Raw genomic sequence first — 13,569 nt, 5'->3', positions numbered from 1 at the left:
ATATTTTCTCGTTTCATCTCTTTTCTTTATGGGAAAGTTAATATTTATTATCAAATCAAGATAATGCAATTTATTTAATTATTATATGTACATAAAATTATAATCGGATAAAATTATAAATTCATATTTGTATTAAAAATACCTCTTAGTATTATAATTACTTGTAACCCTTTCTACTCTTTTATAGAGATCAAAAAGAGAAAATTATAAGAGAACTATATATTTCCCAAAAATCCTTGTATTATAAAGTAATACTCTCCCTAAAAATTATTATTTTCAAAGACATATATAATATAATCATAGACAAAGACTCCCAAATTGTGGGCCGAATCAAATTAAATATATTTTATTTTATAATTTCTTTATACATTCTTGTTCATTAATTATTACTTTCATTTATCATCATACATAATGAATATAGAATTATCCTATTAATTTTAATCATTATTATTATTATTATTATTTATTATGTTTGGTCTAACCTTTCACACTTCTTGTTGGAATGCATAAATTCACATCAATAGAGGCCAAAACATTACTAAAAGAAATTATATGGGACTACAGACCGTTTAACCCAAACCTTTGGAATGAAAAAGTTTCTAAAACACCATGGCTTGACAATAACAATTTGCATGACACGTTTAGAAAATGACAAGTCACATCTAAATCAATCATATTAAGTAGGATAAGATCAAACAACTATATTTTTACCATTCAAACTACCATTAAAAAAAAATAAGTTGTAATTTTGGTTTTTTTTTTTTTCCAGTTCTGTTGGCACAAAAATGGAAGGCTGAGAGGTTCACTTAAAAAAATAGGGTGCCTTCACATTTTTAGCAAAAGGGTAACATTTATAGTTGATGTGTATGGCTACAAAAACTTCATTTTCTTCCCTTACTTGTGTTGAATCACTTCTTTTAACCCTCTTCATAAAAGCCATTTTCCTCTTCATCTTGCTCTTCTTCTTAAAAAGGGAAACTTTGCTTCGCCATTTCTATTTCCATTTTTATCATCTTTCCTTTTAAGCCCTCTAACATTTCCAATTTTATATTACTGGCTACAAAATTTATTATTATAATTATTATCGATATTATTATTATTTTATTGAAAGAATAAATAATATTTGAAAGTATCGAACTATAATTTCTAATTTGTTGAAGGGATCAAATTATTTTTATCAATCATGACTTAACTTTCATATTTTTCTATTGAATTAATTAAACTCGCTTATTTTCATATTAACTTAATTGAATTTTTGGATTTTTTTAATTAAAAATACAAAATTTCAGTTTTTTTCTTATTAAAGTTATCAAACAAGCACAATTAAGATTATTTATATTATTTCCTTTTGGAAACAAGATGATTTTTTAGTACATTAAATATGAATATTTGAAAATTTAATTCCTTTAATAAAGAAATTAAAAAGCTTGGTCTGCTTGAGGGAAATTTACAAGTTCAAACTTTGTTATACCCATAATTCTATCCGCGTGTGTGTGAGAATAAATAAATTAGTGAGAGAGAGAAAAGGATTTGAGACAAAAATTCTGCCTGTGTAGTAGGATTCTGGCCCCATATATGTGCATGCATATTTTTTGCACCCACCAACCAATTCCAAATCTTTGCTTGTTCCCACTAAGTTGCTATGTTCTGATATGAAAGAAACATTCAGGCTTCAGCTATTGTTTTCAATTCACTTTTTTTCTTTTTAAAATCAAATAGTATGAATGTTTTCTTGTTTGTAATCAATTTCATACTGTGACAGTCCAACTTTGTTCCCCACTTAGATATAAAAATATTTGGACTCCTTGACAACAACCCACTATCATATTTTCAATGTCTCATCTCTCCAATCAATCACTAACCATACAGTATATAGGAATATATTACAGGCTTCTTGCAGTTTTGGCTTGACACATAAAAGAAGCACTTTAGACATTCTAACAGGGTTTTTCTTAACAATGAAGACTTTTGGTTGGGTTTTTTTTAGGAATAAGACTCGTCCGGAGTGATATTAGAATTTATTATCAGAAACATTATTGTAATAGGCCAAAGTAGTGAAGAGAGATCAAAACATCTTATTTTGGATGAATCAAAATAAGTTATGTATACTTTTCTTTATTTATAATTGTTTGTTTTATTGATCTCATACGCTTTCTAGTTTGATAAACCCTTTTGCACTATTGATTTTGATATAATATTTTTTAACATGTTTTGAACAATCTGGTTTGTCTTCTTAACAACTTAATGTAAATTCCTCAAACTTTTTACTAATTACTTGAAGAACAGTAAAGTTTCATTTTGGAAGCGCATATATGTGTATGTGATACATAGAAGACAAATATGAAGTTGAATATATATGAAACAAATTATACACTGCAGAATTTAGCAGATATGCATACATGCATGGCTCAGAATTGCCGCCAGCTCTCGTGTGAAGTCATTATAATATGAATAGTCCTACAAAGAAGCCATTGGAGGGTTCTTAGATTTGAAAATGAAGCTGTTTCTGTTAGAGCAGGTTTAAAGTCAAGCCAAGTATACATATGGGCTGATTTGAGCTTCGTTTAAATCCATAATAATCATTTTATACTTAAGCTTATTTGAACGAAATAAATAATATTATTCAAAAGATAAAAACTATTATTGATTGGGAAAATCATCGGGGGAAATTCTAACCCTACAAAAGAACTGCTTCATTTTCATCTAACCGAACAGCCAAGCCATGTTTCTGACAGTTGAAGCATGCAAAGAAAGATCAGGAAGAAGACAACAGTTTTGGATCTGAAGGAGCAAATTGTTTATGTTTGTTATGCGTTGCTTAGTGAACAACTGAAGATTCGGTAGTCAGACTAGTAGTTTTGTCTCTCATAAGCTTTTTGCAGTACCGAGAATGAGATGAGCTTTCTTTCCTTTCTTTATTATTTTGTCATTTTCTTTATTAATATATGATTACGTATTGAATGTTAATACATTCATACCCGTAAGTTATCTTTATTACGTATATGGTATTTCTTGCAATGATGATTTTAAAAGAATCCCACGTTACAATGATACTGTAATGGTCCCTGATAACATTGACAAGAAATATGATAATTATTAATTATTATGGTTCATATTGGATAATCATGTTTAGCACCTACACCTTTTAACTGTAAACTCACTGTTCATAGACTTCAACAGTATTTCCCAACAAGATGATCGTGATAATCATTAATTATAAGGATATAATAATAATAATTATTATTATATAATTAAATAATTTAAATTTTAAAATATAATAAATACATAATTTATATACTTAAATTTGTGATTAGATTTGAGTTAAATCAAATTTAAATTCAATTCAATTTGTATATAAACAAACTCGAGTTCACTGAGCTATTACAGCTAAACTCAAACTTAATTCGGCTCATTTCGAGTTTAAAATCACATTTTAAACTAACTTGTTATTAAAATCGCATCATTTTAATATATATTGATCAAAATAATGTTGTTTTATATCAAAATTTTTAATTCGTAAGTTTGATGAACAAATTCAAGCTTGAAAATGTTAGGTCAAGCTCACTCGAGCTTGTTTAAAGTTTACTCATTTCAAACACATTTAAACTAGAGTTAAATTTAATTCAAACGAATTCAATTTAAATTTAACCTTACTGAAATTATATATAATACGTATTATTTATATCAAACTACTTATTTATATCAAATAATGGTGTCTAAGTAGACAACAAAATGATAATAATTGTCTGTTATTACATAAACTCTGTTATATATATAAAAATATATTATATATAGACAGTAAAAATTTATAAATACAAATAATATATTATTATATTATTAATTAATTTAATTATTTATTTTATATTTAATTCAAAATCAATTACTGTTGTTATATACCGACACTTCAACTTATCTATACCCATTTTCTATTGTGTGCACAACAGTTGGGTTTCGTTTTAGGAAAAAGAGAAAGGAAAGAAAATTGGATTGGGCAAACATGCCAAACTGTAAACAAAAGTGAAAAAGCAAAGAAGCCCCCATCATTACACAAAAGTTAAAAGGGACATCCAATTGAGTCATTTGTCCCCACATTCAAACACCAGAACAGAGGATTTTTATTTTCCCATTTAATTTATTTCAATTACATCATATCCCACTTTAAACAAAGCCTTCAATTTGGACCCAACATCAGCATTCACAAAGTTCATTCACATTTTGCCCTATTACCATAAAGCCTTTTTTAAAAAACAAAAATAGTCCACATAAGGTCCATTTTAATTCAAATTTGTAACTAAAAAAGCAAAGATGTTCCTATATAGTAAAATATTGGGATTCATCAATTTTTTCATTTAGGGTTTTTCTTTTTTTTTTTTTCAGCATAAGCTTGGTTTTAGGCTTGTTCTTGTTTCTCTTTTTCATATTCTTAAAAGCTAAGATGGGAATGGGTACTCTAATTTTGAGAATTAGGGGAAATAGGATGATCTAGTGGGTAAAGCTTCACATGGTTGATAGGTTCAAAAGAAAATGTAAAATAAGACACTTCATAGATTGAAGGAATCCCAAGAAAGAATTTAGAGTTTGGCATGTTACTAAAGCAAGACAAAAGCATACAAGAATACAAGAGGATAATTAATTACTAGCATACTTTCCTAGGGATTTACATATATATTCCAACCATATCTTTGTTGTGTAGATATTTTAAATGCTAGAAGAGGTGAAGTTGCATTACTCGTTGACAGATCAAGATATATTCAAAGAGTCAAATGAATTAAACTGTGGGGCACTGCCATCATGGTTTTGACTCTTACCCAAAAATCAAAATCAACTTAAACATGATTGTGGTTCTAAATTTTATACAAATTCAATACTATGTAGGTAGGTTTCAATTCCACCATTTCAAGGAACTGAAATCAATCCCAAGACAAGATCTAAAACCAAATTTAGGGTATCGAATTAATAATCTCTCTCATTGACATACTCATCTAGAGCTAAGTCAAAACATTACTAGTATCTTAGTCCCTTTCTCCAACAAGGATAACACTAATTACATCATTATGAGTTATAGTTTGACATATTCAACCAACACTTAGAAAGGGTGTTGTACGATATTGCAAATTTCTCATTGGGTTTTTTAACTATTAAATTGAATTGTTAAATAGTAAAAAAAAAAAACATTGATTGTTTGGTATTAAGTTGAGAGACGAAGCCTATGTCGATTCAAATCTCAAAGATGTAGGGTTTGAAGACAAGCGATGTGGTCAAAGAGGCTTAAGTCATGACAATGAAGAACAATACTGAAGTCATGAGTATAAACCTATCTTTATAAGTACTAATTTCGACTCCTAAATCTTAGGAACCAATATTATACAATTCTAGTTCCAATTGTAGTTTTTGCTTTTAGAGTAGGATACCCAAACTCATTCAACCTTAGACATACCAGGAAATTTACAAACAAAAAAAAGAGAGGAAGGTTACCCTATTGTTTTATATTAGAATTTGCATGAGAATCTCCAATAGAACTAGTTTTTCAAAGGTGAAGTGATAGAAAAAAAGGAAAAAGATAGGTCTTTGCTTTTTCCACCCTTTCTTTTTAATGCTAAAGTAGAAAGACCCATGAATTATGCTTTGGAAAAGGATGTTCATGAAAGAAAAGAGCGTTCATACAGGAAAGATCCAAAAAAAAAAAAAAAAATACCCTTTCTTTCTGTGAGGTTTCTTTTGAAGGCTGAAGCCCAACCATGTTGATTCCAGTGCTACAGTTCAATGCTTCTGATTTCTTCACTTAAATCAGGACCAAGGACTAGCCTTGTGCTCAATTTGGGAAATGTTTGGTTGCTTTAAGCCCGTATGTTATCTCAAAACGGGCTTAAATGGTCCACCATCTAGAACCATACCATAGGCCCTTCTGATTTCTTTCTGATGTTGATGTCAAGTCGAAATCAAGCTTGATAAAGCTCGAGTTTAAAAGAGCCGAATAGCAAACGTGGCCCAAACCGACTCGATTGCAATCCAACCCAACCTGGGAGTCTCCTGATTTTCCGAGGCTTCTGTAAATTCCCACTTTCGCTTATAGCACGACAAAATTGACCTGCGGTTCTCTCAGAAACAGAAGAGGAAGCAGGATATCTACATATCTCATTATTTACAAATTTCAAGCATGGTAGTCAGGGCATTGTTCAAATCTTTTGGGGTAAACTCGGACCAAATTTTCCCATCAGAGGTTCAAATTTTGAAACTTCCGTTCAACTTCTCCCGGATAAATCTTCGTTTCTACATTGAATTGCTTTTGCTACTTCGCTGATTTTCTCTGCAATTGATGAAAGCAGCTGAGCTGCTTCATCCCATAACTGAGCTCCAGGTCCACTTGACAGCTCTTCTCTGGAAGCCATGGTTCCTAATTTTGAAAATAACTCTGCTACACTCTCAGCTGAACGGTCCAGATTCTGTAAAGCTTTCTTGCATTCTGTTATTCCTGCCACCAATTCGTTTCTTTGAGGAATAATTTTCTTTTGGTCTGCTGCGTAGACTAATTCATTAGTGTCCGACGAACTCTCCTCAACTGGGAATTTAGTTGATTCCTGGAGAGAAGGATTCGGGATAAGTAAGCTTTTGGGAAAAAGGAGTAATTCTACTTACACTGAAAATGGTAAAAACACAGTTAGATTCAAATTAAACCGTTTTAACCGTTTTGAATCAAGCTCTCCCAAACTCGCCAGGCCAACACCCAAACTTGAGTTCAAACTTGCCTAAGAACAGTTTGTTTTGAGTTTGATCAAACCGGATTGACAATTGAGTCCGAGTTAGTTATAACTCAAAATTCATTTTTAACAAACACCAGTACAAATTCATCCTAGACCATCTGCTTGTGATGTATCAATAATGCAGTGCAAAAGTGTAGAATTAATCAAGATAAACCTGTTTATTAGGGGAATGCTGATCTATCACGGAGAATGCTGGACTCTCTATTGTACAGCTGGGGGCAGACTTTTCTCCAGAGGTCAAAGTATTAGCTCCTGAATTCCAGAGACGTGTGTCAAAAAGTCCTTTGCAGCCCCCATCATAGTCCCGCCGCACAACGTACCGTGCAGAGATTCTTCGTCTCATAGTTGATTTCCTTTTCTCTCTCTGTGAGAATACAAAGTTAGTGCAAACTCAACTTGGTCTCGTGTTCAAAATATTCAGGCCAAGAGACAAACCAACATTAGCTTTGTTTCTCATGCATGTATGCATGCAATACCACATTGGCAGAAATAGTGGATTCATGAATGCTAAAAGCGCAGAAAAGCTAACCAACCTTACTTGACGTTGATAAACTGCCGAAATGCTGCTGGAATAGATCACTATGTTCAGAGTTTATGTGGCATGCATTGCCATCGATGTTTGATTGCACCTCAGGTTTATTTGATGCCAACTGCTCTGCCACGTCGGCTATTATCTCATCGCATAGAAAGCCAATATAATTGGGACACGGATCTTTGTTTGTGTTGACACCTGGTACAAGAGAATCATGCAGATAAGGGCGCTAACCATCACTCAAAACCCCAACTAACAACAAATTTCATTTTTATTTTCAAATTTTATTAAGAGAAGAACTAATGTATACAGAACAATTTGGCCTTACACAAATTTTGGGTTGACAATGGCATCTTCGCGTCCTTTAAACTCGGCACCTCTGGGGATTTTGGAAAATCCAAGCAAACGGTATAAACAGATTGCCAACGTGTGTCCCTAGCAAAATTGCTGAAAGTACAAGTGAGAAACCATGAGTGTGGAAAGTAACAGAAATAAAAATTCATTGTCACATCTAGTGACAACTAACCTGGCATTTCCTTGCGCCAAAGATGAACCTTGGCTGTCACTACCATCACAAGAACTTCTGGACAAGCTACTGAGGCATGAATTGCTATCTCCGCAACCATGATTAACTGGAGTTTGATTTTCAGGGTGCACAGAAGAAGCATAATCACTAACCAATGGGGAGAAATTTTTTGGTTCTACTTTCTGCTTGTGCTGGCAACAGATTGAAGAATCAAGCAAAAGAAAGATTGTCAAAATCACATACACTCATAACATTTAATCAATATATACGTTGCTGGGAATCCAAAAACTGATACTGTTATTAGACAAACTCTCGGAATTTATGTAATTTGATTCAGAGGAATCAACAATAGGCCCATTACGGAGAGCATGGCACCCTAACTTCAAGTACATCACACAGAATTAATTTGATGAAGAACTATGCCGGTTCACAAGTACAAGCCACACTTCATAGAGTGCCAGGAGCAAGACAATGTGTTCATATGTAATGGTTTTTGTCAGTGCCGAGATGTTTTAATAAAAGTACCTTCAGTTTTTCCAAGAAACCAAAATACAGAAGTCACATTTAACGAGTGGACAATACAAAATACCTGAGATGAAGGGAATTCAAGATTGCAGGGGACAATTTCAGGGCTAGTTACTTTGGTTTGTGCCCACTTTGGAAGTCTGGAAATGCTAAATCTAAATGCTGGAGTAGCTCGGGGTTCACAATCGTGATAGCGCACCCTTTGTCCACCTCCTTCGGAATTCTCTATCAAGTGCATGTGTTTGCTATTTATTCCGCCTTTCTGGTCTTCCTCTTTGCAAAACATGATTTGACTTAAAGCAACTGGCTGAGGGAAGTTTCTTGGTGACAATACGCCACAATTTTCCTTCACTCTCTGCAGCATCTTACAAACTAAACGAGCAGGCACTCTCCATGCAAAAATACAACCATCACCACCTACCTGCATACATTAGTTAAAATTACAGGTGAAACCACAATATGAACAAATATGGTTTGTTTGTTATTGGTCAAATTAGAAATGTTTTATCATACGGCAGGGTAAATGATGTTTCCTAGACATCATGCTAACTATAAAATTCATCATAACAGGAACTCACAGAAACTATGTGCTTGCAATCAGGTAAGAAAATAACACCAGTTACGACTTCGCCATGCCCCATGGCTTGTGTGACCATCTCTCCACTAATGAAGTCATACAAGCAGATAGATTTGTTAGAGTAGGAGCAAATCAGGTAACTGCCACTTGGGTCCAATGCAACCTGTAAACAAAATTATCAGTTTGCTATACAACATGAGTCATCATTAATGCGAATTGTTAATGTAGCTCACCTTTATTGGCTCTCCAAAGTCTCTATCTTGCTTAAACGATCTAATAAGCTTACCAGAAGCAACATTGAACGAATTTATCTTCTTGTCCTATGAGTAAATAAATGCATAGCAGCATTACTAAATCAACTTCATAGTACCCTCATTCTGAGAATCTGAAGTTCTGCTAACATAGTATATAACTAGCCAGCCAATTATTTTTTGCTTCTCATGCAGGGGATCAATCTAACAAGTAGCACTCCATTATGGTAATTTTTTGACACCTGAATAACTTTAACATGCTACTTACCTGCCCAACTGTAACAGCAATTTCCATTGTTGGATCTATAACCATGTCATATACGGTTCCATGAGATGCCAATTGATGATGGCAACGTGAGACCTTATAAGCACTATCTATTGCAGCAATGTCACGAAACACCAGGGACCTATAAAAAAAAAACATAATAACGTTTAACTACAGAGAGGCTGGATGTTACAAAGAAGTTACATATTTTATTTATATGGCTAACTGAAGCACCAAACCCAAAACAGATGGTGGCATCATTATCTTTATAGCTTAGGATCATTCTCACCAAACATAACAACAATAAAAAGAAATCCATTTGTCATTTGACTTAAAAAAGAAAAAAAAAGCAATCAGACGTATGCAACAACTCAAAGCCATTTTGAATGCTATGGAAACAATATAATATTGTTTAAATTACAGTCTTAGAAAATATGACTTGTTTTGAATTCATGGGACATGAATTTTAGGTCCTTAATGCAATTAAAATCAAACTCAGCCAGCAGCATACCTATCAGCACTACAACTCAGAATCTTACAGCCATTGCAGGTAAATTTCACAGAAGTCACAGCAGCAGAATGGTCATCAATAGTTTCAATGAGGTCAAAATTCCTGATAAGAAGTGAAGAAATAAGATACACATAATATGAGCTAAAAGAAGATGCAAAAGTTGAGAAGTAAACCTTTTAACATCATAAAGATGAATTGTTCGATCCCTTCCACCAGATGCAAGAAAGTAATGGCCGTCCATACCATCTTCAGAGCTAAAATCATTTTTGCTTAACAAGCTGAAGCTCAAAGTGAGGATCTCTCCATCATGAACATCCTGCACAGTAGCCCATATTACAGATAAACATGATTTAAACTCTGGCCATATGTAGACTTAATTTTAATTCTTATAATTGCTCGTTTTCTCAAGCATTGACTTTAAATAAAATGAAGATATCTGGATTGACCTTCAAACACGTATAATCAGAAGATGTTAGATCATAGATATGGAGGTTTCCCTCAGAATCACCAGCAGCCAGGTACTTTCCATCTGAACTAACTGCCATTGATCGGAATCCTTGGGTCCTAACACCTGTCTCCATTGTATCCCGTTCGAAAATCCCTGCACTTACTGCAGTGAAAGCAGAAAATGAATATTAACAGTTTTGAAATGAAAGTTTGGTTATGATCTGAAACTGACCAGTAGTGTAGAACATTTGACAGATATTTAGAATATATTGGATTGGTATATTTGCTAATTTATGTGTTAGAGCCTCAAAAAGTGATGGTTACCAAAATGTGCAGTGCCCATTGGTTCAATATTTGAAGAACCGTGACCAATCATGTCTTCCAAGGAGTCAGGTTGCAAGACAAGATCCCATAACCTAGTAGTACCGTCAGCTGAGCATGTTGAAAAAGAAACTCCACCAGGACATCCCCTAGCTACACATGCTAGAGATGGATCGTGCATGTTTTCACAACAGAGATTCTTGATATCCCATATTGATGCAGAATGTGAAACTAGAACAAAGCATCTGGTAGCCTGGAAAATTTTAATATTTTCTTGCATCAAGTGATATCCATATATAAGCTCTAAAAAATTAAGAAGGGGAATAGAGATTAAGTAGTAATTAATACGCATATTATTTAAAAAAGAAATAAACACAGCACTTATCCAAGAAGAACGAAAAGTGGAACAAATATTAGAATTATATAGAGCACTTACCTCATTCACATCATTAATGTCCCATATATATAAACTATGATCACCATAGACAACCACTGCAAAGCAGAAAGATTGAGACAGTTTTAAAGTTTTGATAACAGAAAAACCCTATTATCAAGAAAATTCAGTCAATTACATGCTCACCAAGCTTTTCTGAGGTTGAGAACTGACAGGCAATTGCATCAGGAAGAGTAGGGACAAGTTGAAAATCAAATCCAGCAGTGTTTTCCCCATTGCACCTTTTGGGCATTGAATAGTGTAGCGTTCCAGAATAATTGAGAGACTCAATAGTGAGAAGTTGCACGGCTCCATTACTGCAGGCACAAGCAATTAACTTGTTGGATGCAGATAGTCCAAAAGCTTTTTCAACCTGTAAGTAAATTTATGGGTATCGTGAAACAATGAAGAAATGGAATATCAAAAAATTATCCATACCAAGTATCTAGTGAAAAACAGTGCAGAAGTACAGAACAGACATGATCATTATCATGACTTGACACAAACTTCTTCAAAAATCAAATAACAATCATATGCTTGCAATATTTGCCTCATTGGAAGCTCTTACTGTGCACAGTGCTTTTCTTTATCACGTTACAGTTTTTCAGTAATTGCCATATTAAAAAATTGATGGCATTTAGCACCAAACTAAGTATACAATGACAAATTACATGTATCCCAACTAAACAAGTTAAAGATTTTGACATACTGATCAAACCTTCAATATAGTTAGTTGGTTTTGTCGAAATATTTAATGTATCAGGATAAAAAAGTCAAACATACCTTCAAATCAGCTGATTTTGTTACTGATAACCCAGATCGTATAAGATGTAAAACACCTGTAATCATAAGGAGCAGAATGGAACACATTAATCACGGATACTTCAGAAACTTGAATGCACTCATGACTTGAATATCTTAAAAGTAAACTTTAACCTTCATCAGTCAGTGCATATATAGTAATCATTTCAGTAGCCTGTTTATGATTAGCAACATTGTCCTTAGTCCTGCTGGGCGATGTGACAGATACAAATGAACTTCCCTTAGAAAGACAAAGATTAACAGGCTTCGCATGAATTGTTAGCAATTCTATCCCTTTGTTTAAACGAGTCCTTGAAGATGATCCAATTGTCCAGAACTTCAAATGTTTCTTTCCAGCAGTAACAATGAATTTTGCATCTGATGAGAAAGTCACAGATGTAATGGCAGAACAAGATGAATTTGCTTTAAGCTTGGTAACCAACACCGCATTCCTCCAATTCCAAAGGTAAATGTACCCTCCAACGGACACCAGATGTTCCCCTTCAAAATTTTAGATTAGTTAATGAAACAAATTAAATAAAATGATGAATAGATGTATATAGGCAGTAAAATCAGGGAAGAGAAGCCAAGTGTATTTCTTATTGAATGATGACTAACCATCTGGCGAAAAAGCAATGCACTCAACACCATATAGATGACCTTTCAGTTCAGATATAAAAGTCAGATTGGCACATTCCCACACTAACACTGAAGGTTGAGGCCCTGACTGCAAAACCATATTAGACCATATACATAGGCACTGATAAGCACAAAAATAAGTACAATATTTTCCCAGCTTTTTAGCCAATACAATCGTAAAATCTTGAAAAGTGATATCGACCAATTTCTCTTCCAAAAATGCTGTGATCCTAATGTACAGCAAATCTTCTCAAACTTTCAAATTTACAGTTTAATATTTAAAAATAAAAATCCTCTACACTTCACATATAGAACTCAAAAAACTCACAACTCTATCCTTGTAACATAAAATTTGACAAATCATATGCAAATAAATGCAGTAAATTGGATGAGTACCTCTGCAGCAGCTATGAAACGACCGTCACATGACATGGCAACACAGCTGAGAGGTTTTGGCATGCGATGAGACACCATGAGATGCGACTGAGTGCCAGCATCCACATCGTAAACCACCACAACACATCCTGCCACATAAGCGCACTTGGTAGTTGAAGTATTCGAAGCCAAACCATTGCAATTTTTCGCAGTCAATCCGATAATCTCTTCCAAAATCAACTAATAATTTTATAAATATAAAAAATCAGCACTAAACAACGTTGAGATGAAAACAAAAAAAGAAAAACAAAACAGTGAGAAATTGAAGTTAGGGTTTAAAATTAGACGTTGAACGGTTGAAGTACCTTGGACGATGCGTCTGGTTTCTTGACTTTGCGGTTAGGTTTCATTTTTGAAGGAAATGATGATAAAATAAATAAATATTGAGAAAAGCAAAAATAAAGATGAAGCAAGCAACGATTCTCTGAGAGCGATTTTGGGGGGTTCAGTGAAGTTGGCTACCGTCGGGTCAGAGAGAGCGGGAAATCTGTGCAAATGAAAGGTTTGAAATGTGCGTTTGGTAATTTTCACTTTGAGGCCACTTA

At 33.6% G+C, this 13,569-nt stretch overlaps 1 protein-coding gene across 5 annotated transcripts; it reads right to left on the bottom strand.

The window, feature by feature from the left end:
* Positions 1–5,620: 5,620 nt before the first annotated feature.
* LOC123229149 (mitogen-activated protein kinase-binding protein 1) lies at positions 5,621–13,569 on the bottom strand. Of its 5 annotated transcripts, none has more exons than XM_044654763.1 (20): positions 13,330–13,562; positions 12,986–13,204; positions 12,569–12,677; positions 12,086–12,451; positions 11,933–11,988; positions 11,297–11,522; positions 11,153–11,208; positions 10,720–10,969; positions 10,395–10,558; positions 10,122–10,264; positions 9,949–10,050; positions 9,441–9,579; positions 9,155–9,241; positions 8,923–9,084; positions 8,409–8,765; positions 7,820–8,010; positions 7,622–7,740; positions 7,295–7,491; positions 6,916–7,125; positions 5,621–6,578 (listed from the first exon to the last, which is right to left on the bottom strand). In XM_044654763.1, exons 1-20 carry the CDS (start codon positions 13,372–13,374, stop codon positions 6,243–6,245), a joined length of 3,534 nt encoding a protein of 1,177 aa, XP_044510698.1. In that variant the 5' UTR covers positions 13,375–13,562; the 3' UTR covers positions 5,621–6,242. The 5 variants fall into 5 exon arrangements, with proteins under 5 accessions (XP_044510698.1, XP_044510715.1, XP_044510706.1 ...); XM_044654780.1 differs by having other exon boundaries at positions 12,986–13,113; XM_044654771.1 differs by lacking the exon at positions 9,155–9,241.

The sequence above is a fragment of the Mangifera indica genome, chromosome 1 (assembly GCF_011075055.1).
Source record: "Mangifera indica cultivar Alphonso chromosome 1, CATAS_Mindica_2.1, whole genome shotgun sequence".
In the NCBI taxonomy this organism is placed as follows: domain Eukaryota; kingdom Viridiplantae; phylum Streptophyta; class Magnoliopsida; order Sapindales; family Anacardiaceae; genus Mangifera; species Mangifera indica.
This window is presented reverse-complemented; position numbering and strand designations above follow the sequence as displayed.